The sequence below is a fragment of the Pristiophorus japonicus genome, chromosome 1, assembly GCF_044704955.1.
Source record: "Pristiophorus japonicus isolate sPriJap1 chromosome 1, sPriJap1.hap1, whole genome shotgun sequence".
Lineage (NCBI taxonomy): Eukaryota > Metazoa > Chordata > Chondrichthyes > Pristiophoridae > Pristiophorus > Pristiophorus japonicus.
Window position 1 is genome coordinate 420247429 of NC_091977.1, and position 26496 is coordinate 420273924.

The 26496-nt window shown below is 44.1% G+C and overlaps 1 protein-coding gene across 5 annotated transcripts in view; it reads left to right on the forward strand.

Moving 5' to 3' along the window:
• The window catches only part of rb1cc1 (RB1-inducible coiled-coil 1), a 251120-nt gene that overhangs the window by 56186 nt on the left and 168438 nt on the right, over positions 1-26496 (forward strand). For 4 of the 5 annotated variants that reach the window (XM_070892346.1, XM_070892352.1, XM_070892360.1 and 1 more), the window contains 4 exons: positions 3277-3479; positions 16804-17230; positions 17934-18104; positions 24715-24899. In XM_070892346.1, the coding sequence (XP_070748447.1) occupies positions 3277-3479; positions 16804-17230; positions 17934-18104; positions 24715-24899 (986 nt within the window). The remainder of the gene's footprint in view (positions 1-3276; positions 3480-16803; positions 17231-17933; positions 18105-24714; positions 24900-26496) is intronic. The other variant, XM_070892380.1, reaches the window with a different exon arrangement.

Here is a 26496-nt window from a genome sequence, read left to right on the forward strand (position 1 = left end):
TTAGAACTGATGTCAGCAACCCTCTCCTCAAAAAAGCTAATTGTTGAACTCCAGCTATCTCCCCATTCTTAACCTTTCATTCCTCTCCCAAGATTCTGGACACAGCATTGCCAATCTCAACATTTCTTTTTTGAATTCCTTTAGTCTGTTTTTGTCTTGCCCACAAGCTGAAATTGCCCTGATCAGTCACCAACAATATCTTGTGTGACTGCAAATGCAACACCTTGTTCCTGCTTGACCACCTCTCCAGCTCCTTTTAATGCAATTGACTACTCTGCCTTATTCAGCCTTACAGGTGCATTTCTTGCAAAGACTGCTTCCTCCACTGGCAAGGTTACTTCCTGTGTCCCAAAAGTTTAATTCTTGATCAGCTCTTTCTCCCTCTACAACCTTTTTGCAATTATATTTTAAGAATATGCTCAACCATACAGTGAAGCTCAAATGGTGACTGGCCTACAGGTAGATTTTAATTGCTGTCTCTTTGAATATTGAAAATTAATAAGTTTTTCATGTGTTTTTCCTGCTAATGAAGCCTAATGTGATACAATCAAAAAATGTCATGGCATAGGGTGGACAAGTTGCAAAGCCATCCTGAGTTTTCTAGGCCAACAACAACAACGTCTTTAACATAGTGAAACGTCCCAAGACGCTTCACGAGTATTATGCGATTAAAAAAAATTGACACCGAGCCGCATAAGTAGAAATTAGTGCAGGTGACCAAAAGCTTTGGTCAAAGAGGTATAGAAACATAGAAACATAGAAAATAGGTGCAGGAGTAGGCCATTATTGAACACACTTCCAGGTGAGGCCTCACCAAGGCCCTGTACATCTGCAGTAAGACCTCCCTGCTCCTATACTCAAATCCCCTAGCTATGAAGGCCAACCGGCCATTTGCCGCCTTCACCGCCTGCTGTACCTGCATGCCAACTTTCAATGACTGATGTACCATGACACCCAGGTCTCGTTGCACCTCCCCTTTTCCTAATCTGCCGCCATTCAGATAATATTCTGCCTTCGTGTTTTTGCCACCAAAGTAGATAACGTTACATTTATCCACATTTATACTGCATCTGCCATGCATTTGCCCACTCACCTAACCTGTCCAAGTCACCCTGCAGCCTCTTGGCATCCCCCTCACAGTTCATACTGCCACCCAGCTTAGTGTCATCTGCAAACTTGGAGATATTCCACTCAATTCCTTCATCTAAATCATTGATGTATATTGTAAATAGCTGGGATCCCAGCACTGAACCCTGCGGCACCCCATTAGTCACTGCCTGCCATTCTGAGAAGGACCCATTTATCCCGATTCTCTGCTTCCTGTCTGCCAACCAGTTCTCTCTCCACGTCAATACATTACCTCCAATACCATGTGCTTTAATTTTGCGCACCAATCTCTTGTGTGGGACCATGTCAAAAGCCTTTTGAAAGTCCAAATATACCACATCCATTGGTTCTCCCTTGTCCACGCTACTAGTTACATCCTCAAAAAAAAAATTCTAGAAGATTTATCAAGCATGATTTCCCTTTCATAAATCCATGCTGATTTGGACCGATCCTGTCACTGCTTTTCAAATGCGCTGCTATTTCATCTTTACTAATTGATTCCAACATTTTCCCCACTACTGATGTCAGGCTAGCCGGTCTATAATTCCCCGTTTTCTCTCTCCTTTTTTAAAAAGTGGTGTTACATTAGCTACCCTTCAATCCATAGGAACTGATCCACAGTTGATAGACTTTGGAAAATGATCACCAATGCATCCACTATTTCTAGTGCCACTTGCTTAAGTACTCTGGGATGCAGACTATCAGGCCTTGGGGATTTATCGGCCTTCAATTCCATCAATTTGCCTAACACAATTTCCTGACTAATAAGGATTTCCTTCAGTTCCTTCTTCTCACTAGACCCTCAGTCCCCTGGTATTTCCGGAAGGTAATTTGCGTCTTCCTCGTTCAGACAGAACCAAAGTATTTGTTCAACTGGTCTGCCATTTCTTTGTTCCCCATTATAAATTCACCTGATTCTGACTGCAAGGATCCTACATTTGTTTTCACTAATCTTTTTCTCTTCACATATCTATAAAAGGTATGTTTTACGGAGTGTCTTGAAAGAGGAAAGAAAGGTGGAGAGGTTCAGGCAGGAAGTTCCACAGCTTGGGGCCTAGGCAACAGAAGGCACGCCCACCAATGGTTGAGCGATTTATGATCAGGAGGGCAGAATTAGAAGAGCGCAGACATCTTGGGGAGTTATGGGCTGGAGGAGATTAGAGATAGTGAGGGGCGAGGGCATGGAGGGATTTTAATACATATGTTACCTTGTATACTTAAGATAGGCTTGATGTGTACTTTGAGAATCTGCCCATCAGAGTTTGTGTTACTGCCTGATCTGGAGGACTCTGAGGATTCTTCACACCTATACAATCTATTCACTTCCACTTTTCATCCCCATCTAAATACTGTCTATATTTCAGCAAAATGTGAATCAGCTGTGCAAGCAGGTTCTGTAGATTATATAATAAAAATCAAGAAATCACAATATAATCGTTTTTCTTCCCTAACCTGCAGTGTCAGCTTAGCTCAGTAATAGCACACTTGTCTCAAGTCAGAAGATAGTGGGTTCAAGCCCCACTCTAGGACTGAAAACACATGATTTAGGCTGACATTTTAGTGTCGTACTAACGATTGCGGGAGTTTCCATCTTTCAGTCTGAATGTGCCCGTTATGGTGGATGTAAACAATCCTGTAGTACTATTTGAAGAGCTGGGCAGTTCTGGTCAACATTTATCCCTCGACAGACACTGCCAAAAACAGATGAATTGGTGATTTATATCATTTGTCGTTCGTGGAACTTACTGTGTGCAAATTGGCTGCAAAGTTTGTATACAAAGCAGTTACTATGTTTCAAAAGTAATTTATTGGCTGTGAAGCATTTTTAGACATCTTGAGATCATGAAAGGCAATATGTCTTTTATATGATAAAATCACCTCTTCCAGTCCAGATTAGATCTATGATATACAAAAAGATATACAAAAATGCTGTAATTGATTGATTTGTTTGATTGAAAAATATTAAGTATCTAGTCAGCCTATTCATTAGAAATCATCATTTTTATTCCTGTTTTTTTTATTGCTATCGGAGGTATATAAATCTGAAGCACTGACCGCATATTAGTGGAAATATTTGGATAATAAAGTATTGCAATGCATTCTAATCTATTTGTTTAAGTTGCCATAGCAATAAGCTGACTTGCTCTGTGCTTTTGTTTTCTCGGCTAGGAGATGTATGAGGTTGCAAAGAAGCTTTGTTCATTCTGTGAAAGATTGGTCCACGATGAACATCTTCAGCATCAAGGTTGGGCTGCCATTATGGCCAATTTGGAGGACTGCACTCATTCTTTTCAAAAACTGCTGACAAAGTTTGAAAATGCATACAGCAATTATGAACGTTCTGTGGAAGATATTAAACAAAAACTCACAAAGTAGGTTTCCACGAGTTATCAATGTTCAGCAGTTCCACAATAAATACTGTTGGTGCTCAGATTCTCACCTAGGAATCCACTATGACTTACTAAATGCATGATTAATGTATGCTTAATTTTTTATTCAGGATTAGGCATTTGGGCGGCATCTCTGTAGTGTTTATGATTTGCATATTTTAAAAGTCTTAAATTAATCCTGTTTGTTAAAAAATACTTCTGTATTATTGTGGCTTAGTTTCTGCAGGGCTTAATTAATCGGGACAGGGTTATGGTAGAGGCCAAACAATAATGGGCACATGGAATTCCCTTTATGTTTTAAGAGTGAATTATTTAATTCACCCCAGTCCTCTTCCTGCTATTCACCAATGGCTGTTTTCTGTCAGCTGGCACAAGGGGGCGTACACAAATAGCCCAAAATGAGACTCCATGTATGGTCCCTCTGCAATAGTGTAACTGACATTGGAAACTCTATTTAGTGATTGATCCTGCATCCTGCTATACTGTGGTGCCACACACTGATTAGCGATAGTCTTTGATTTGACAATATTGTAAACAGTTTACTTATTTTTATTTTCACGTTGTACAAAATTGCTCAATTATGCAGTTGTATACCGTTATGATCAAGCCTTTAGGATTCTGTAGCAGCCCAACATCAATTTCTGCAGCAAGGCAAAGTAGATTCTGTGGCAGATTTGTCCAAGGTTTGGAATTTTCAACTTGGGTTTGGGCTCAAGTTTCGGCTCGAGTTTCTCCTATTTTTTTGGAGCAACTAGTTTAGTATGGAGTATCTTAGAAATTGCAATTCTTGGCATTTAGTTTGCTCCAATTCTAGTTAGTTAGAATATTTTTGTTTTTGAACAGTTTTTTTTTCAAAAGGGGATGTTACCAGCCACTTACGCCTGTTTTGCAAGTTTAGGCAGCGGAAACTTACGCCAAACTAACTTAGAATGGAGTAAATGTAGATTTTTGTACGCTCAGAAAAACCTTGCCTATATTTTAGTAATTAGGCGCAGGGAGCAAGAGGTGGGGAGGGAAGTTAGGGGATTTTACACGTCACTTTTACCAATAAAGAGCCATCAATAATAAATGATAAATAAATCAATAAATCAACCAATAAACCAATCAATAAATAAAAAATTAAAAGTTTCTACTCGCCTACTGCAGCACCGGGAGCTCTCCAACAGCCTGCTGAAGAGTTGCTCAGGCGGGGCCCGCCCCAAGGAGATGTTGGTCGGACGGGCCCCGTCGCCGACGAGAACTTCGGGCAGGGCCCGCCTCCAGCGAGATGCCAGGCGGGTGGGCCCCACTGCTGCTGAGGACTTCGAGCGTGGCTCGCCCCCTCTCCAGCAAGATGCCGGGCGGGCCCTGCCGCCGACGAGGTAAGGGCAGTCAGGCCACTCGGCCCGGGATAGGGACGATGTCCCTTTGGCCAGGGATAGGGTCGTCCCCCGGAGACGGGACGTGCTGGGAGGGCCAGGAGCTACTGCGCCCTGCTACAGGCACTTTTTGGCGCAGGGCTGTAGCTCTGCCCCCAGTAGCTCCTGCTGCGCCATGCCGAACTGGAAATGGCCCAACATATATCCGAGAATCGCAAGGTAAGTATTTGGCGCAATTTTTGTTCCATAAATTAGGCAGGCCAGTAGGTGAGAAGAAACTTTTAATTTTTTATTGATTTTTTTTTTGATTTATTGGTTGATTTATTGATTTACTTATCATTATTGATGATGGCTCTTTATTGGTAAAAGTGACGTGTTTAATGCTTGTAAAATCCCCTAACTTCCCTACCGCCCACCTCTCTCCTAATTCCTAAAATATAGGCAAGGTTTTTCTGAGCGTACAAAAATCTACACATTAATTAGCAAACCATCAGATGTGCGCCGTTCTGGCGGGGGTCCGAAACTTGAGCCCAATGTGAGGTGTTTGTTGCCTGAATAACTATTGTACTTTTTTGTCATGCCTCATACTTTAGACTTTGATTATAGTACTTGCAATCAAACAGGTGAATTATGAAATGTTCCACTTTGTGAACCTGACAAAAGTGAAACATTTTGCCCAAGATTTAAAATGATATTGGCTACTTTTAATTCTGTTGTGCAAAGGATTAAAGATGTCATTACTCATTGTGTGTAGTTAATTTTGATACAATTATTACAAATATTAATCACTTTGTGCTTCGTGTTTGAGCAGACAAGTTATTTAAATAGAGATCTTGTGGGGTTTGTTGAAATGTGTGTGTTTGGGAGCTTTTTTGAATTTAGAAAACAGATATTAAAGTTGGCTTGATCCTGGTCACTTTATTTTTCAAGATATATAATATCCACAAGGGCTCAAAAATATAGACACAGAATTAGCATGTTTAGTTGCTGTGGAGATGGCAAAGAATATGAATTCCAGCTAGCGATGCTAAAATTGGAGGTTGTAAAGAAGCAGACAACAGAAGCTGGAGAAACACACCATTGCTTGATCTTGCACTGGCAGAGAAGGGTGAATTGACAGTGAATCTGATAGTAAGGGTCCAGTTCATTTAGCCCATAATGCATAGAGGTAATTTAATTAATTCCAACTTGATAAATGTTAGAGAAGGGGATGAAAAATAAGATTAATTAGCAAACCATCATAAGTGAACAAGAAGTTTGGTGTGTTTTGCATTGATCTGATAGAGCAGGTGGATGACAAAGTTGTAAAACATTGTAATTGCTTATGACTTAATGACTGAAGCATGCAGACAAAAATTTAAGAAGTTACGGAAAGCTGAGTTTAGTATTTGCAGAGAATTTGTCTCAGAGCTAGAAGATATTTGGAAATTATGCTCGTGGGTAAAATCTAACCACTTGTAATAGTCTGTCAACTAATATTAACTGATTAATTCCTGGAAGTGATTTTGGATATCTGGATATGGTTGCTTGAGAAGAAGTGCAAGTCCTTGAGGCACTTAGGCAAACAAGCAGATCATTTTGAGAGCCCTGGCAATCGAATGGGCAGCTAGATTCCTTCCACCAGTCAGCCAGGCAAGACTCACCCAGCTGGCTTTGTGTTCACAGCTCAGGAGCCAGGCAATGCTCTGCAGAATGATACGAGAGATTTCAGGTGCTCCAACTATAATGTTGGACAGTGATTGCTAGTCTAGCGAGTGGGTCAATCCCAGTTATGAAAACCAAATCCAGTCTTGAAGGCGCCAGGTGTGAAGTTACATCAAATGTAAATGCTATGATATTGCTATGCCAAATCTTACTAAATGGGCAGCATACTAAAGGATAATTGTACAATCTAACACTGATACAACGATAATCTGTTGCAGAATGATCAGTCACTTACAGTTAAGATGGCCTGTGTTCACCGTCTCACTTGTACATTTGAGGTACTGTTGGCTGAACAACTAGAAATCATGTGTGGTCATGGTAAAAGAAGGGGTGTCTGCACTTGTAATTTTTTTTTATTCCTTCACGGGATGTGGGTGTCGCTGGCAAAGCCAGCATTTGTTGCCTATACTAATTGTCCTTGTTAATGTGGTGGTGAGCTGCCGCCTTGAACTGCTGCAGTCCATATGGTAAAGGTATCCCACAGTGCTGTTGTGTAGGGAGTTCCAGGATTTTGATTCTGTGACGGTGAAGGAGCAGCAATATATTTCCAAGTCAGGATTGTGTGTGACTTGGAGGGGAACTTGGAAGTGGTGGTGTTCCCATGCAGTGGTTGCTCTTGTCCTTCTAGGTGGCATAAGTTGTGGCAAGTGGAGAGTATTCCATCACACTCCTGACTTGTGCTTTGCAGGTGGAATCACTCACCTTAGAATACCAAGCCTCTGACCTGCTCTTGCAGGCACTAGATTTATGTGACTGGTCCAGTTAAGCTTTTGATCCATGATGACCCCCAGGATGTTAGTTTGGGGATTCAGCAATGGTAATGCTGTTGAATATCAAGGGGAGATGGTTAGATGCTCTCTTGTTGGGGGTGATCATTGCCTGGCATTTGTGTAATGTGAATGTTACACCACTTATCAGCCCAAGCCTGAATATTGTCCAGGACTGCTTCATTATCTGAGGAGTTGTGAATGGAACTGAACACTAGAGTCATCAGCGCACATTACCATTTCTGATCTTGTGATGGAGGGATGGTCATTGATGAAGCAGCTGAAGATGGTTGGGTCTCGAATATTGCTGTGAGAAACTCCTGCAGCAATGTTCTGGGGCTGGGATAATTGGCCTCCAACAAGTACAATCATCATCTTTTGTGCGGTGTATGACTGCAACCAGTGGACAGGATACACCTGGGCAATTTTCCACTGTCATGTAAATGTTAGTGTTGTAACTGTACTGGAACAGCATGGCGAGAGACGTGACTAGTTCTGGAGCACAAGTCTTCAGCACTACAGCCGTGATGTTTTTGGGGCCCATAGCCTTTTCTGTATCTATTGCGTTCACCTGTCTCTTGTAATCTTGTGCCTTTACTTGCCCAAGATCTAGTCTACCTCGCTGCACCTCTCCTGGTCCCTGCTCCTCCTGACCTCGCTACACCTCTCCCGAGCCCCGCTCCTCCCGACCTCGCTGCTGGGCCCTAACCTCGCTCCTCCGGAACTCACTCGACCTCTGGTTGTGTATTTTGGAAGTCGCGGCGAGCAAACAGCTTATCTGGTTTCCGGTGACTTCACACTTTGATTTTGTCACCCTCTCGGGTCGACTTGCGCTGCTCCCGGGGCAGCTAGCTGCTTTTATGTCCCGTTGCTACTACTGTCTCCAATTATGTCGGTGCCACGCTGGGCCTTGGGCGCTGCTGCTTTTATGTCCCACTGCTGCTGGTGTCTCCAACCAGGTTTGCGCCACTTTGAGTGCTCCAGCGTTTCTGTTGTCACTGCTGTTTTGGGGCTACATTGAAGGAAATGACAGAGCGGATTAGGCAGTGGTCAGTCCAGCAGTCGTCGGCTCCTGTCATGGTGCGGGTGATGTGGATGTCCTTGCGGTCCCTCGCTTGGATGATGACGTAGTCTAGTGCCAGTGCTTGGTGCGAGGGTGTTGCCATGAGTCCTTGTACTTGTCTTTCTGATGGAACAAGGTGCTGGTTATGACCAGATCATGTTCGAAGCATTTCGTCAGGAGGAGGATAGCGTTGGAGTTGGTTCTCCCTATCCCCGCCCCAGAGTGGCATTCAGTGCTGGAAGGAGTACTTCGAAGATCTTCTTAACCGAGATTCTGTCTTCGATGTGAGTGTCCTCGACTCCATCCCACAGCATGCTACCTGCCACCACCTCGACACAACCCCAGCCCGGTATGAGGTTGATAATGCCATCTGACAACTGAAAAACAGCAAGGCCTCAGGAGCAGATGGAATCCCCACTGAAGCAATAAAGCATGGCGGAGAAGCACTATGCTGCGAATCCATCAACTAATTTCTCTTCTTTAGAAGGAGGAGAGCATGCCAGGGGATCTCAGACACTGTAATTGTAACCATCTTCAAGAAAGGTGACCAGTCCGATTGCGGTAATTACTCAGGAGTCTTCTTGCTGTCGGCCACAGGGAAAGTCAACGCAAGAATCTTCTTCTAGAGCTCCTCCCAGAGTCACAATGCCGTTTCTCCACACTAAGGGGCAGAATGGACACAATCTTCACCGCGCGGCAAATTCAAGAAAAATGCAGAGAGCAGCACCAACCTCTGTACATGGCTGCTTTTGTCCTCACAAAGGCCTTCGACACTGTCAACCCTGAGGGATGATGGAGTGTCCTTCTCCAATTCGGCTGCCCTCAAAAGTCTGTCACCATTCTCTGCCTGCTTCACGATGACATGCAAGCTGTGATCCTGACCAGCAGATCCGCCACAGACCCAATACACATGCAGACTGGGGCCAAGCAAGGCTGTGTCATCGCACCAATGCTCTTCTCGATCTTCCTTGCTGCAATGCTCAATCTCGCCCTCTAAGCTCCCCACTGGAGTGGAGCTAATCTACTGAACAAATGGGAAATTGTTCAACCTCTGTCAACTCCAATCCAGATCCAAGATTGTCCCATCCTCTTTAATTGAATTACAGAGTGCAGATGATGCTTGCGTTTGCGCACACGGAGTTCGAACTCCAAACCATCGTCCACACCTTCACCGAAGTGTACGAGAGTATGGGCTTTACACTAAACATCCATAAGACACAGGTTTTCTACCAACCTGCCCCCGCCACACAGTACTGCCCCCCGATTATCAAAATCCACGACGAGGCCTTGGACAACGTGGACCATTTTCCGTACCTCAGGCAGACATCGATGACTAAGTCCAACACTGCCTTCAGAGTGCCAGTGCAGCCTTCGGTCGCCTGAGGAAGAGAGTGTTTGAAGACCAGGACCTCAAACCCGACACCAAGCCCAAGGTGTATAGTACAGTAGTAATACCCGCCCCCATATCCTTCAGAGACATGGACTATGTACAGCAGGCACCTCAAAGCACTGGAGCAGTACCACCAACGCTGCCTCCACAGGATCCTGCAAATCCATTGGCAGGATAGGCGTACTACCGTCTGTGTTCTTGCGGGCCACATCACCCACATGCCCAATAATGGACTCTCAAAACAAGCGCTCTACTCCGAGCACTGACCTGACAAGTGAGCCTCAGGTGGGCAGAGGAAACTCTTCAAGGGCACCCTCAAAGCCTCCTTGAAAAAGTGCAACATCCCCACCGACACCTGAGAATCCCTGGGCCAAGATAAGAAGCATCCACGAAGGCGCCGAACACCAAGTCTCTTCGTCAAGAGCAGACAGCGGAATGAGCGCACAACAACCCAAGCACCCCACCCACCCATCCCTTCAACCACCATCTGCCCCACCTGTGACAGACTGTAGGTCCCGCATTGGTCTTATCAGTTACCTGGGAACTCATTAGTGTGGAAGCAAGTCGTCATCGATTCCAAGGGACTGCCGAAGATGATCTAGTTAAATGAAGCAAATTTTGTCAGTGTATTTTGGCTTACTGGATGTATAGTGAGGCCATCATGATCACCTTCATGGTTTCAGAATGGACCTAGTCATAGCCAATCAGCCAGATACAAACATTCCAAACACTTTGAAGATAGAGTGGACAAAATAACTTTTTTTTTAAAAAGCTATCTTTCATGACTCATTTGGAATATTGTGTTCAGTTTTGGTCTCCTAATCTGAGGAAGGACGTTCTTGCTATTGAGGGAGTGCAGCGAAGGTTCACCAGACTGATTCCCAGGATGGCAGGACTGATGTATGAGGAGAGACTCGATCGACTGGGCCTGTATTCACTGGAGTTTAGAAGGATGAGAGGGATTCTCATAGAAAAGTGTAAGATTCTGACGGGACTGGACAGGTTAGATGCGGGTCGAATGTTCCCGATGTTGGGGAAGTCCAGAACCAGGGGACACAGTCTTGGGGTAAGGGGTAGGCCATTTAGGACTAAGATGAGAGACTTCTTCACTCAGAGTTGTTAACCTGTGGACTTCCCTACCGCAGAGAGTTGTTGATGCCAGTTCATTGGCTATATTCAAGAGGGAGTTAGATATGGTCCTTACGGCTAAAGATATCAAGGGGTATGGAGAGAAAGCAGGAAAGGGGTACCGAGGGAATGATCAGCCATGATATTGAATGGTGGTGCAGGCTCGAAGTGCCGAATGGCCTACTCCTGCATCTATTTTCTATGTTTCTTAGGTGGTTAGCCATGCACAGGTTTTAAAATAGTGCTTGCCTATAAGCAAGCGTTTTGTCTGTATTTTAAAAAAAACACATTAATCTGTTTGTACTTCCGCCCTGTTTCCTATTCTAAATTTTTATGATTGCATTTATACTGGAAACAGCGATGTAGCTAGTTATGCTGTAATTATATATTGGTCCACTCCTCCCAGTGCAAGTGTTGCCATTACCAATGGGAGAGTGATGCAGTGTGATATATTTACATCAGTAGTTTCCATTATAAATGTGAACATAGGAATGCAATATGAAGAGGGAAGAAACTGTGTGGGGTTTGAAATAACGGGCCCAAGTTTCGATGTGATTTGCGCCTGATTTTTAGGAGCAACTGGTGGAGAACGGACTATCTTAGAAATCGCAATTCTCCACATTTTTTTTTCTGCAGTTCTAGTCAGTTAGAATAGTTCCACTTTAGAACAGAATTTTTTCTTCAAAAGGGGGCGTGTCCGGCCACTGACGCCTGATTTCAAAGTTTCCACAGTGAAAACGTACTCCAAACTAAAGTAGAATGGAGCAAGTGAAGATTTTTGTAGAACTGAAAAAACCTGTTCTACGCATTAAAAAATCAGGCGCAGGTTACAAATTAGGCGTCCAGAACGAGGTGGGGGGGGAAGGGAACTCATTAAATTCTACAATCAATCCTTATTTATACTTCTACAAATATTATACAAATAAATCCAACCTGAATAAACATTTATAAGCAAAGAAAAGATTAAATAAATCATCTTCCTACCTGTGTGAAAGTGCTTCAGCCATCGTTCGAAGGAGACAGCGGCTTGTTGCCGCGCAGGGGAGGGAGGGGAAGGAGACAGCGGCTTGTTGCCGCGCAGGGGAGGGAGGGGAAGGAGACAGCGGCTTGTTGCTGCGCAGGGGAGGGAGGGGAAGGAGACAGCGGCTTGTTGCTGCGCAGGGGAGGGAGGGGAAGGAGACAGCGGCTTGTTGCCGTGGAGGGAGGGGAAGGAGACAGCGGATTGTTGCCGCGCAGGGGAGGGAGGGGAAGGAGACAGCGGCTTGTTGCCGCGCAGGGGAGGGAGGGGAAGGAGACAGTGAGAAGGGAAGCCTCAGTGCTGATGTGCTGATGGCAATGTGATTTTATTAAAAAATTTTCAAAAATTAAACAGCTACAAAGAACTACAAAAATGGCCGAGTGCCAATGTTTTTTTTCCACACTGAGCATGCGCGAATGCTCCAACGCGCACGCGCAGCGTTGCCGGCAGGAAAAAAAACTTATTTAAATAGTACCCGCCCCCTCCCACTTACAAAATCGGCGCGAGTGTAGGCTCGAGAATAGCGCGTTTTTTTCTGGCGCCGTTTTAGGCGCGAAAAACGGGCGCCCAGCTCGGAGGGGCGCCCGTTTTTTATCCTGTGGAAACTTGGGCCCAAAGTCTCTGTGCCCTGGCTCCATTATGCCTCTGTCCTCTAACCATGCCTCACCTGAAGATAACACTTCGTCTTACTTCCCCATGTGTAATGCCACACGAGATTGAATAGTAATGTATTAAAATGTTTGTGGCTGCATCTTGCTTTCTCATGATTTTGCAATGCTTTTCCATGCCTAAGCGAGTAATGCCTGGTCATAACCAATACTAATCTAAATATAAACTATCCATGTTTAATATATTGGTCAGCTAGTGCTGTTGGGGAGGGGTTAAACTAATATGGCAGGGGGATGGGAACCTATACAGGGAGACAGGGGGAAGTAAAATAGGGGCAGAAGCAAAGAAAAGATGGAAAGAAGCAAAGTAAAAGTGGAGGGCAGAGAAATCCGAGGCAAAAATCAAAAAGGGCCACATTACAGCAAAATTCTAAAGGGACAAAGTGTGTTAAAAAGACAAGCCTGAAGCCTCTGTGCCTCAATGCGAAGAGTATTCGTAATAAGGTGGACGAATTAACTGCGCAGGCAGCTATTAACGAATATGATATAATTGGGATTACGGAGACATGGCTCCAGGGTGACCAAGGCTGGGAACTCAACATCCAGGGGTATTCAGCATTCAAGAAGGATAGACCGAAAGGAAAAGGAGGTGGGGTAGTGTTACTGGTTAAAGAGGAAATTAATGCAATAGTAAGGAAGGACATTAGCTTGGATGATGTGGAATCTGTATATGTAGAGCTGCGAAATACCAAAGGGCAGAAAATGCTAGTGGGAGTTGTGTACAGACCACCAAACAGTAGTAGTGAGGTTGGGGATGGCATCGAACAGGAAATTAGGGATGCGTGCAATAAAGGTAAAGCAGTTATGGGTGACTTTATAATCTACATGTAGATTGGGCTAACCAAACTGGTAGCAGTACGGTGGAGGAGGATTTCCTGGAGTGTATTAGGCATGGTTTTTTAGGCCAATATGTCGAAGAACCAACTCGAGGGCTGGCCATCCTAGACTGGGTGATGTGTAACGAGAAAGGACTAATTAGCAATCTTGTTGTGCGAGGCCCCTTGTGGAAGAGTGACCATACTATGGTAGAATTCTTTATTAAGATGGAGAGTGACGCAGTTAATTCAGAGACTAGGGTCCTGAACTTGAGGAAAGGTAACTTCGATGGTATGAGACGTGAATTCGCTAGAATAGACTGGCAAATGATACTTGGAGGGCTGACGGTGGATAGGCAATAGCAAACATTTAAAGATCACATGGATGAACTGCAACAATTGTACATTCCTGTCTGGAGTAAAAATAGAACGGGGAAGGTGGCTCAACTGTGGCTAACAAGGAAAATTAGGGATAGTGTTAAATCCAAGTAAGAGACGCATAAATTGGCCAGAAAAAGCAGCAAACTTCCGGAATGGAAAAAATTTAGAATTCAGCAGAGGAGGACAAAGGGTTTAATTAGGAGGGGGAAAATAGAATATGAGAGGAAGCTTGCTGGGAACATAAAAACTGACTGCAAAAGCTTCTATAGCTATGTGAAGAGAAAAAGATTAGTGAAGAGAATCGTAGGTCCTTTGCAGTCCGAATCAGGTGAATTTATAATGGGGAACAAAGAAATGGCAGACCAATTGAACAAATACTTCGGTTCTGTCTTCACGAAGGAAGACACAAATAACCACCTGGAAATTCTAGGGGACCGAGGGTCTAGTGAGAAGGAGGAACTGAAGGAAATCCTTATTTGTCAGGTAATTGTGTTGGGAAATTGATGGGATTGAGAGCCGATAAATTCCTAGGGCCTGATAGTCCTGCACCCCAGAGTACTTAAGGAAGTGGCCCGAGAAATAGTGGATGCATTGGTGATCATTTTCCAACAGTCTATCAACTCTGGATCAGTTCCTATGGACTGGAGGGTAGATAATGTAACAACACTTTTTAAAAAAGGAGGGAGAGAGAAAACGGGGAATTATAGACCAATTAGCTTGACATCGGTAGTGGGGAAAATGTTGGAATCAATTATTAAAAATGAAATAGCAGCGCATTTGGAAAGCTGCAACAGGATTGGTCCAAGTCGGCATCGATTTATGAAAGGGAAATCATGCTCGACAAATCTTCTAGAATTTTTTGAGGATGTAATTAGTAGAGTGGACAAGGGAGAACCAGTGGATGTGGTGTGTATTTGGACTTTCAAAAGGCTTGTGACAAGGTCCCACACACGAGATTAGTGTGCAAAATTAAAGCACATGGTATTGGGGGTAATGTTTTGACGTGGATAGAGAACTGGTTGGCAGACAGGAAGCAGAGAGTCAGGATAAACTGCTCCTTTTCAGAATGGCAGGCAGTGACTAGTGGGGTGCCACAGGGCTCAGTGCTGGGACCCCAGCTATTTACAATATACATCAATGATTTAGATGAAGGAATTGAGTGTCATATCTCCCAAGTTTTCAGATGACACAAAGCTGGGTGGCGGTGTGAGCTGTGAGGAGGTTACTAAGAGGCTGCAGGGTGACTTGGACAGGTTAGGTGAGTGGGCAATTGCATGGCAGATGCAGTATAATGTGGATAAATGTGATGTTATCCACTTTGGTGGCAAAAACATGAAGGCAGAATATTATCTGGATGGTGTCAGATTAGGAAAAGGGGAGGTGCAATAAGACCTGGGTGTCATGGTACATCAGTCATTGAAAGTTGGCATGCAGGTACAGCAGGCGATGAAGGCGGCAAATGGCATGTTGGCCTTCATAGCTAGGGGATTTGAGTATCTGAGCAGGGCGGTCTTACTGCAGTTGTACAAGGCCTTGGTGAGGCCTCACCTGGAATAGTGTGTTCAGTTTTGGTCTCCTAATCTGAGGAAGGACGTTCTTGCTATTGGATTTGTATTCACTGGAGTTTAGAAGAATGAAAGAGGATCTTGTAGAAACATATAAAATTCTGACGGGAGAATGTTCCCGATGTTGGGGAAGTCCAGAACCAGGGGTCACAGTCTAAGGATAAGGCGTAAGCCATTTTGACCAAGATGAGGAGAAACTTCTTCACTCAGAGTTGTTAACCTGTGGAATTCTCTACCGCAGAGAGTTGTTGATGCCAGTTCGTTGGATATATTCAAGAGGGAGTTCGATATGGCCCTTACGGCTAAAGGGATCAAGGGGTATGGAGAGAAAGCAGGAAAGGGGTACTGAGGGAATGATCAGCCATGATCTTATTGAATGGTGGTGCAGGCCCGAAGGGCCAAATGACCATCTCCTGCACCTATTTTCTATGTTTCACACACTAGGTGGCACTGCTACCCGTTTCAACCTGTATCCTTCAGCTACCTTCACTACACTAAACTGATGAATTGTTTAATATGACAGTTGTTGTGCTTGAAATCTTGCTCTCCATCTCAATCTGAAGCCTGCTCCTTGGTACTCCCCGCCTGGCTCTGGGCCCAGAAGAGGCGAGGGCTGCACGGGCCAGCCCACTCTGCGATGTGTGCGCACTAGGTCTATGCAGCAGAGCTGGTCTCCAGTCATCCTGGTTAATCCTTGCCACTAGACCAAGACCTAGCTCTGAAAAGCCCCTGTGGTGGCTGGTGTGCAACGGCCACCACACGTTTTTAAAAAAAAACATCCACTCACGGGCATGTTCCACCCTTCAACATGTAGTTCGGGATCTGGGATATTGGGTCCTTCATTGAAATACCTGTGAACTCATCCCTTTTTGGTGTGGAAGCAAGTCATCCTCGCTTCGAGGAACTGCGTAAGATTATTTGTTTGCATTTCAATATTGCAGTTTGTTATACAATTGTTCCTAATGGGATTAAATATTTTGTAAAGAGAGCTTGATGTAATTAGAGCTAAAATGGTTTTTAAAGATCAGTTTTTGTTTAGATCAGTTTTCAAACAAAAACTGACATTTACGGAAATGTATTTGTTCAAAGTTACAGTTAGCATCACTCCTTTTTTAATTCTTCAAAATAAAAGTACAGAAACCCATACAGGTATGGCATTTGTACAACTACTATTGGTGTACTTCTGCTTGCATTCTTTCCTCAAGCATGTTCTCCACAAGCAAAGCGAAATTCTGGTCCAGCAGATTGTCTTGCACAGCTTTGCTGAAACTTTGGTCTTGCATTTGTGAGAGGACAGAAGAATTGGCACATCTGCTTTCAGAGCCCATTATCACTGGTGATTGAATGCTGAATCTTTGTCACCAGGAAAAGGAAAATTATAAATGTTCCAAGCTGTTTGGTGATGGACTTTAGATTGTACTAATGCATTATTTTATATTCTAAATTAAGCCTAGGCACAGCAGTCTCAGTAATGGCAAAGATACCACTGTTGGAGTGCCTGACCAGACACAGTTACCGCGAATGTCAGGAAAGACTAAAATTACCTTCAGAAAAAGGAAATTCAGAAGAAGAGACTGAGGATGAAAGGTCCAGCAATTCAGTACTTGGTTCTGTTAAACCTGCAGTTAACAGGAAATCACCCTCTTGTTCTATATCATTTGAACATTCTGTACAGAGTAGTGTTATTCAGCAGGAAGAACGTAACAATGAGTCCAGTGAAGAGAGAACTCAGAAGACTGCAGTGGAAGATGAATTTAATGAAGAAATGGATGACCAAGTTTTCTTTAATGTCTCCTTACTGGACTGGATTAATGTACAAGATAGACCAAATGATGTGGAATCACTGGTCAGAAAATGCTTTGATTCAATGAACCGAGTAAGTGTTTCTAAGATTACAAATTGGAGACTTTAGTTCAAGTTATGATGGGAGATATAAAATGAAATTCAACCTCTTCAATTCATATGACTGATTCAGGTTTTTGAAAATAAATGAAGGCACCATTTTTCATTCATTGATTTATTATTTTAAATTTGAAGTTTAAAATGTCATAGTCCTTTATGAAATTGAAACGTTTTTCATTGTCAGTTTTAAACTATTAGAGTTCAAATTTACAAGGATTGGATTCCCCTCTTCTGGTTTCTAGTGTGATGCATTCCACGAAGCTACTTATGCCGACTAAGAATGACCACATTTATTTGTAATACCCAACAGTAAATTTAGTCATTATTCTTAAGGAATAGAAAAATAATTTGAGATGGTGGTGTTCAAAAGGGGAACAGTTCCAGCAATTTGCCCAAGCTAAACCTGAAATGGACTAATGTATATATTTGAACATGCTATCAATGGGGTATGGGTGTGAAAATCATGTTTTCCAATATTTGTTTTTCATAGCTGTCCGGGATTCTCACTTTATAGCAGATTTGTAGAGCAATGTAAAGCATTAACCTAATCAAAACCATTCATCAATTGCTGACGAGTTAAATACAATTTATTGTGCGAGAAGTAGAGGGTGTAAGAAAAATATCATTGACCATTTTTGTACAGTAATTTAAATATTATATATTTTTTTCCTTTTCAGCTTGATCCAGAAATTCTTCAGCCTTTTTTGACAGAGTGCCGTGAAACAATTGCCAAACTTGATAATCAGAACATGAAGGCGATTAAGGGACTTGAGGACCGACTGTATGCCCTCGATCAAATGATAGCCAGCTGTAACAGACTGGTGAATGAACAAAAAGAATTAGCTCAGGTAAATCTCCATCACAAAAAATGTAGGCTAATACTAGATAACTCACTGTGTGGTGTGCTTCAGACTTGTAAGCACGAAGAGATTAAGATGTTGTTGTGAAGCCGGAGATATTTATTGATGTAGTTTTAACTGAAATATATTTCTGTCAGATCACATTCCTAACTAGGACTGTGTAATGTATAGAAACATTATAACCCCAATTTTAATTCCGAGACACATTGGGAGCGGAGGGTTCCGATAGCGTGTGGGAAACCCGGAAGTAAGACTAGTGCGTCTGTCAGTGGCTTTTAACTCATCCACCTCCATAATTTTACTTCTGAGTTTCCCGTCCAATCATCAACTGGGCGTGATGGGGACCTGCGTGACGTGATAGTAACTCCAGTACTTAAAGGGACACTTCCAACATGCAATTTGAAGGAGTTTGGAGTTGGGAACCAAGGAGAAGGAAGTGCCAGAATAGAGTCCAAACAGGCGAAGGCTGCACCTAGTTTTAGTGACGTGTCCCTGGATGTGCTGCTGGGGGCTGTGAGTAGTCAAGGATACTCTTCCCCACCATCAGCATGAAGAAACCTGCAGCGGTGTCCAAAAAGGTGTGGTTGGAGGGAGCAGAAGAGGTCCGCAGCAGGAGTGTGGTCCTATGCACCTAGATTCCGTGCAGAGACAGCGCTTTAATGACCCAAGTGGGTCAAGAAAGGTGAGTACAGTAGCACATTCACCTGCATCCTGATGTGTGCATGACCCCAACCCCTCACTCTGCCTTGTCAAGCCTACTCCAGCACATCACTCCTCACACCCACATACCTTGCAGATACACCCATCCTCTTTCTTTGCATTTCCTCACATCCCAATCTATCCACCCAGCGCTGCCATTCGTTCTCATCCCTGTGCAATGTCATGCCTCTCCCTCTTAGTCACCCTCATCAAATGCACTCCATCCATCGGATGAACATATGCCATTACACTCATTTGTACGTCTCTTCTTTTTCTCACAGGAGCAGAGAGCACAGAACACCAGGGAGAGGGAGAGGGCCTGCCAATCATCTCAGCTAAGAAGCGCAGAGGAGCAGGCATTGGAAATTAGTGGAGCTTCAGCATTCCTTGCCATTGGAGATGGGGAGACAGGGAGCTCCCAGCTACCTGGTGACACAAATATTAGCGACCCACAGATCCTATGGCACTCAGTCATGTTGACTTGTTTTCAACAGGGAGTGAAATATGATCAACTTCACTAACATGCAACATTTTCCTTTCTTAATAGGACCAATTCATGTCTTTTATTCCCACGGGGTCTTCATGCGTGCAGCAGTAGTCAGTGGAGGTCACTGACGACTATTCCTCGGAGGAGCTGAGTTCTTCTGAGGGTGCATCATCACAGCAATCATGCAGACCAGCTCAGATACTCTCACTTCGGTGAGACCAGTAAGGCACATAGTTGGATTTTCATCTGTTGACTCTCACTTCACAAGTGAGCAAGATGCAGTTGGTGTTAACAGAGGCAGCAGTAGAGATTCCACATCTGAGGGCGCAGCCCCTCCAAGCTCTGCTCTGTTGGATACAGATGCTGTACATCGGGGCCGTTGAAGAGGAGAATCATTGAACAGCAGCAGACAATGTGCTGACATTGACAGGCCATTGAAATGGAATTCACATGATTACAGAGAGATTGAAGGAGTCCACCTTAAGCATGAGGGAGGTAATGTCACAGGCCACTGAGCAGATGCGTTGTTCCATGGATCGAGTAGCCAGCAAAATGGGCAGTCATACACGCCAATCAAATGAGTCTGTGTACGCCTTGACCTCGACCATGACCATGCAGATTCCAACATGTCTGCAACTTTAAATACGTTTACTGATATCTTCATGTTGGCCTTGCAGGGCTGCACTGATCTGTACCAGTGTTCTTCAGCACAGTGGTAGCAGTGAAGTGTGGCTGAGCCATGAGAGGGATTATGGCGAGAAAGGGGACATGAAAATGGGACTCCGCTCAAAGCGCTTTGACTTGTCGCCCACAGTCGATCTCTGTCAGTAGCACACATGCTGTCTGGTCTCCCGATGACTGAGTCTGCCTATGCACACGTGCAGGTGGAGTAATTTTTGGCAGAGCCCTCGAGCTCAAATGCAGAGGATGTCGGCCAAGGGCATCTCACCAGTCAGAGCAGGATCTCAGCAGCCTGCCTCTACCTCCTGTGAAAACCACAGGGGTTTCCACATGGGAGTAGTAGAAAAAGGAAGAGTAAGGCTTTGTAGTTGCACAAGGGTATGCACATGGGTGTCTGATGTTACAGTTTTATTATTTATTTAGATTTCACACATGTCCTTTCTCACTACTATCCCGTCTTGTCCATTCTTAAGTGGCCTTCTAACTTGTTTGATGATTGTGAGACATGACTTCATGAGGACCAATGCGGGGGGGGGATGTTGAAGGGGTGAGATTGGTTGATTGCAGTATTGCTTTGTTTCAGTAGCCTTGGTGGGGAGAGGAAAGAGTGCCCGCTTCTGCGATCAAGCTGCTGAATTTGATGGATACTGAAATTATGTTGCAGTTTAGCAAGTGGTGGTATTGAAATTTATTTTCACTAACTGATAAAAGGGAATGTCATTTCTGTTGATTTTATAGTTTTTTTATAGTGTGATTTTGAGTCTCAACTTCATCAGCCAAGAGCTGTCACTCTCTCTCTTCACGGCTGGAATTCAGCTCTTCTATCCGTGTTTGGACCAAGGTCTGGAGCCGAGTGGTCCTGGCGAAACCCACCTGAGCACAGGTGAGCAAGTTATTGATGAGTAAGTGCCACTTGATAGCACTGTCAAAAACACCTCCCATCACTTTGCTGATGATTGAGAGTAGACTGATGGGATGGTAATTGGCTGGATTTTGAATGTGTCCTGTTTTTTGTGAACAGGACATACCTGAGCAGTTTTCCAGCTTGTCGGGTAGATACCAGTGTTGTAGCAGTACTGGAACAGTTTGGCTGGAGACGCGGCTAGTTCTGGAGCACAAGTCTTCTGCACGACAGCTGGGAATATTGTCGGGGCCCATAGCCTTTGCTGTATCCAGTTAGCTCAGCCATTCCTTGCTATCACGTGGAGTGAATCGAATTGGTTGAAGACTGGCTTATGCAATGGTGGGAACCTCGGGACGAGGCCAAGATTGATCATCAGTTCTGCACTTCTGGCTGAAGATGGTTGCAAACGCTTCAGGCTTGTCTTTTGCACTTGCGTGCTTGGCTCTGCTATCATTGAGGATGGGGATGTTCATGGAGCCTCTTCCTCCAGTCAGTTGTTTAATTGTCCGCCATCATTCATGACTGGATGTGGCAGGACTGCAGAGCTTTGATCTGATCCGTTGGCACCTCATTTTTAGGCACGCCTGGTGCTGCTCCTTGCATTGTCTTCTATACTCATTGAACCAGGGTTGGTCACCTGGCTTGATACTGGAGGGTGTCCTCTGTGTGAAGACGGGACTTCACCTTCACAAGGACTGTGTGGTGATCACTGCTACCAATACAATCATGGACAGATACATTTGCAACGGGTAGATTGGTGAGGTCAAGGTCAAGTAGCTTTTTCCCTTGTGATGGTTCTCTCACCACCTGCTGCAAGCCCAGTCTGGCAGATATGTCCTTGAGGAATTTGCCAGCTCAGTCAGTGCAACTGAACCACTCTTGGTGATGGACATTGAAGTCCCACACCCAGAGTACATTTTGTGCCCTTGATACACTCAGTGCTTCTTCCAAGTGGTGTTCAACATGGAGGAATGCTGATTAATCTGTTGAGGGAAGGCGGGAGGTGGTAATCATCAAGAGGTTTTCTTGCCCATGTTTGATCTGAAGCCAGGAAACTTCATGGGGTCCGGAATCAATGTTGAGGACTCCCTCCCGACCATGCTGCCACCTCTGGTGGATCTGTCCTGTCTCACCGGCAGGAGAGGGATGGTGATGGATATTGGCTGAAATGTATGATTCTGATAGTATGACTGTCAGGCTGTTGCTGTGGGACAGCTCTCCTAATTTTGGCACAAGTCCCAGATGTTGGTGAGGAAGACTTTGCAACGTCAACTGGGCTGGGTGTGCCATTACCGTGTCCGAAGCCCGTGCCAAGGTCGATGCCAGGTGTTCCATCGGGTTTTATTCTTATTGATTCTTGTAGCGGTTTGTTACTACTGAGTGGCTGGCTTGCGAGGCCATTTCAGAGGGCAGTTAAGAGTGAACCACATTGCTGTGGGTCTGGAGTCACATATAGGCCAGACCAGGTAAGTACTGCAGATCTCCTTCCCTAAAGGACATTAGTGAACTAGATGAGTTTTTACGACAAAATGATAGTTTCATGGTCACCATTACGAATGGTAGCTTTTTTATTGCAGATTTATTTAATTAAGTGAATTCTAATTCCATAGCTGCCGAGGTGGGATTTGGACTCTCATCGCCGGATTATTAGTCCAGGTCTCTGAATTGCTAGTCCAGTAACATAACCACCATGCTAACGTTCCCTTATTGGGATACAAAGCTCGGTGGGAAAGTAAGTTGTGGGGAGGACACAGAGGCTGCAAAGCGATATAGACAGGTTAGTGAGTAGGCAAGAACATGGCAGATGGAATGAAATGTGAAGTTATTCGCTTTGCTAGGAAAAAATAGAAAAGTTGAATATTTGTTAAATGGTGAGAGATTGGGAACTGTTGATATTCAGTGGGTCCTGGGTGTCCTTGCAGATGAAGCACAAAGTTATCATGCAGGTACAGCAAGCAATTAGGAAAGTAAATGGTATGTTGGCCTTTATTACAAATGGATTGGAGTATAAGAGTAAAGAAGTCTTAAGTGCAGTTTATAAGGTATTGATCAGACCACACCTGGAGTGCGGTGTATAGTTTTGGTCGTCTTACTTAAGGAAAGGATATACTTGCCTTGGAGGGAGTGCAATGAAGATTCACTAGACTGAGGTGATTGTCCTATGAGGAGTGAGTAGACCAGACTTATATTCCCTAGAGTTTTGAAGAATGAGGTGTGATCTAATTGAAACATATAAATTATTAAAGGGTTTGACACAGTGGATGCAGGGAGGATGTTTTGCCAGGCTGGGGAGTCTAGAACTAGGGGTCGCAGTCTCAGAATAAGGTTTTTTTTTAGCACTTTTAATACTGAGGAAAAAATTTTTCGCTCCGAGTTGTGATTCTTTGGAATTCTCTACTTGAGAGGGCTGTGGGTGATCATTATTCAAAACCGATATAGATTTTTGGATACTAACGGAATCAAGGGATAGGGGGATTGTACGGGGAAGGTGGGGTTGAGGTAGAAGATCAGTCATGATATTTAATGGCGGAGCAGGCTTGAAAGGTCGAATGACCTACTCCTGCTCTTAGTTCTTGTGTTCTAAATACTGGAACCATTTCCTCCCCCTGCACTCAGCCCAAGGCAGGTGACCAGACACTTCCACAAATACGGATAAGAGCCTGCCAACAATAACAAAAAAATGAGCCCAAACCCAGAATATCCACCAGAGAACAAAATCCAGTCCTTGATCTCATCTAATCACTGCCCCTAATCACTTGCAAGAACATAAAAATTAGGAGTTGGAGTAGGCCATACGGCCCCTCAAGCCTGCTCTGTCATTCAGTAAGATCATGGCTGATCTTTGACCTAAACTCCACTTTCCTGTCTGATCTCCATATCCCTCGATTCCCCTTGAGTCCAAAAATCTATCCATCTCAGCCTTGAATATACTCAATGTTTCAGCATCCACAGCCCTTTGGGGTAGAGAATTCCAAAGATTCACAACCCTGAGTTAAGAAATTCCTCCTCATCTTGGTCTTAAATGGTCGACCCCTTATCCTGAGCCTATGCCCCCGAGTTCTCGACTCTTCAGCCAGGGGAAACAATCTCTCGGCATCTGCCCTGTCAATCCCCCTCAGAATCTTGTGTTTCAATGAGGTCACCTCTTAATTTTTCTAAACACCAGAGTATAGGCCCAATCAACTCCAATTTCTCTCTCCATCACTTTTCAACCTTGATATTGTCTTTGCATGATGTCCCTTCACTTTGATTTTTCAGGTAAATAAAAATGGTTGTCTTTAATTTCTTGGACTTGGATAAGAGTTTAATCAAAGGATTTTTTGGGTTATACATTTCATGATGTACCAGTGACGTGCAGGTGGTTTGGTTTCTGCCTCTTCGTGCCACTTTAAACTGGAGTCGGCAATTTTTCACAAACCACCCTTTTCCATATGCATCCGATTTAAATTTGTTTTTGACGCTGCATTTGACAGTTTCGTGTTGACTGTGGTCCACTTCACATAAACATCACGAAGTGTGTTTCTTTACAGTCTCTTACTACACGAGTGCTTGGAAATCTACCCAAAGTCAGCCAAAAACTACGTTTAAAAAAAAATTAAGTTGTTCAAGGAAACAAATATGTTTTATAAATAGAATATATTGTGTCTGAGAGTGGTACCTCATGCAAATTTTGAGTTCCATAAGCCATGTGAATCGTGATCCTATGAGCAGTGCATTGCAGGCATTATTATGTAAACCCCACAGTGTTCTGAAATGTTTTTGTACTGCTTACATGTAACTTGTGGATAGGAGTTTTGCATAATTAATGCCTGGTTTTATACCAACAGGGATTTTTAGCTAATCAGAAGAGAGCTGAAAACCTGAAAGACCCATCTGTTCTTCCTGATTTATGTCTGAGTCATGCAAATCAGTTAATGATTATGTTAACAAACCACAAGAAGCTGCTGGATATTAAACAGAAATGTACCACTGCTAAGCAGGAACTTGCAAACAACTTGCAAGTCAGATTGAAGTAAGTTTAATCATGTTTGAGGGGGAAAGCTTTGTCAGACATTCTGGAAATGAAGTCGCAATTACCAGTCTGTCACTGCAAAAAAAAAAAAACTTTTTATTTGCAGGACTGAGAGACTTTAGTTTAGAATCATTTTTAAGTGAAATATCTTTGGTTATGGAGATAAGTAATTTCAATTTTCTTGGAGACTTGTGGGAGCAGTGGAATTCAATTTATAAATAGAGCTGCAGGTAAATGGTAGACCTCCAGTACTATGAACATCCATTTTACTAAATTGAATATTGGTGTTTTCTCTCCTGAAAGCACTGTGGTATCTGTAACCGATGCTCCAGTTCTTGGAACGGTTTAAAGAGCTTTATAAGCTACCTCTAAATTGTTCCCCATCTCCCTTATTTAAAAAAAATCATTCATGGGATGTGGGGGTCACTGGCAAGGCCAGCATTTATTGCCCATCCCTAATTGCCATTGCAGGTGGTGGTGAACCACCTTCTTGAACCACTGCAGTCCATGTGGTGAAGGTACTCGCGTAACAGTGCTGTTAGGGCGGGAGTTGCAGGATTTTAACCCAGCGACAATGAAGGATTGGCGATATATTTTCAAGTCAGGATGGTGTGTAACTTAGAGGTGATGGTGTTCCGTGATCCCATGTGCCTGCTGCCCTTGTCCTTCTAGGTGGTACAGGTTGCCTCATTGGGAAGTGCTGCCGGAGAAGCCTTGGCGAGTTGCTGCAGTGCATCCTGTAGATGGTACACGCTGTAGCCACGGTGCACCGGTGGGTTGAGGGAGTGAATGTTTAAGCTGATAGATCAGGTACCAATTGAGCTTTGTCCTGGATGGTGTCGCGCTTGTGTTGTTGGAGCTGCACTCATCCAGGAAAGCGGTGAGTATATTTATGTAGTTATTTATGCTGTTATTACAATTATCATTATTATTGTGTTCCTAACACACATGAGGCTGCACACAGGGAGGTTAAAATAACAGTGACCTCAGTTTTTAATAAGACATTCCAGAGTGAGGAACAGGCCTTAGGGCCCGGCTTATATACAGTGCTCCCAAGGGATGCTAGGATCCCTTGGGACTTCAGGGGATGAGCTCGCTGGTGGCGGAACATGGGAGTGCATATCACCCCCCAGCCCCTGCCAAAGTCAAAGTGAAAACTATTTACAAGGTGAGCGGTCGAGAGCCTTTCTTTCCCTGGTGGACTGCCTCGATACAAATTTCTGTTCTGGTGTGTTGGCTGTGCCCTCGTTGAGCTGGCGTGTTGTTGGCCCTGCAGGGCTGCTAGGTGAGCCTGGCCTTGCTGGGCTGTTGAGCGTGATGGGTTCGATTTCCTGGTCTGGCGTGATGTCGTTGATCCTTTGGGTGTGTGTTGTGGGCTCGCAAAAGGTGGTGTCTGCTGTGGGTTGTTCGGGGCAGTCTGTGAACCGCAGCCTCGTTTGGTCCAGGTGCTTTCTGCAAATTTGGCCATTGTCTAGTTTGACTACAAACACCCTATTCCCTTCTTTAGCTATCACCGTGCCCGCGCTCCACTTGGAACCATGTCCATAGTTTAGCACATACACAGGGTCATTCAGATCAATTTCCCGTGACACAGTGG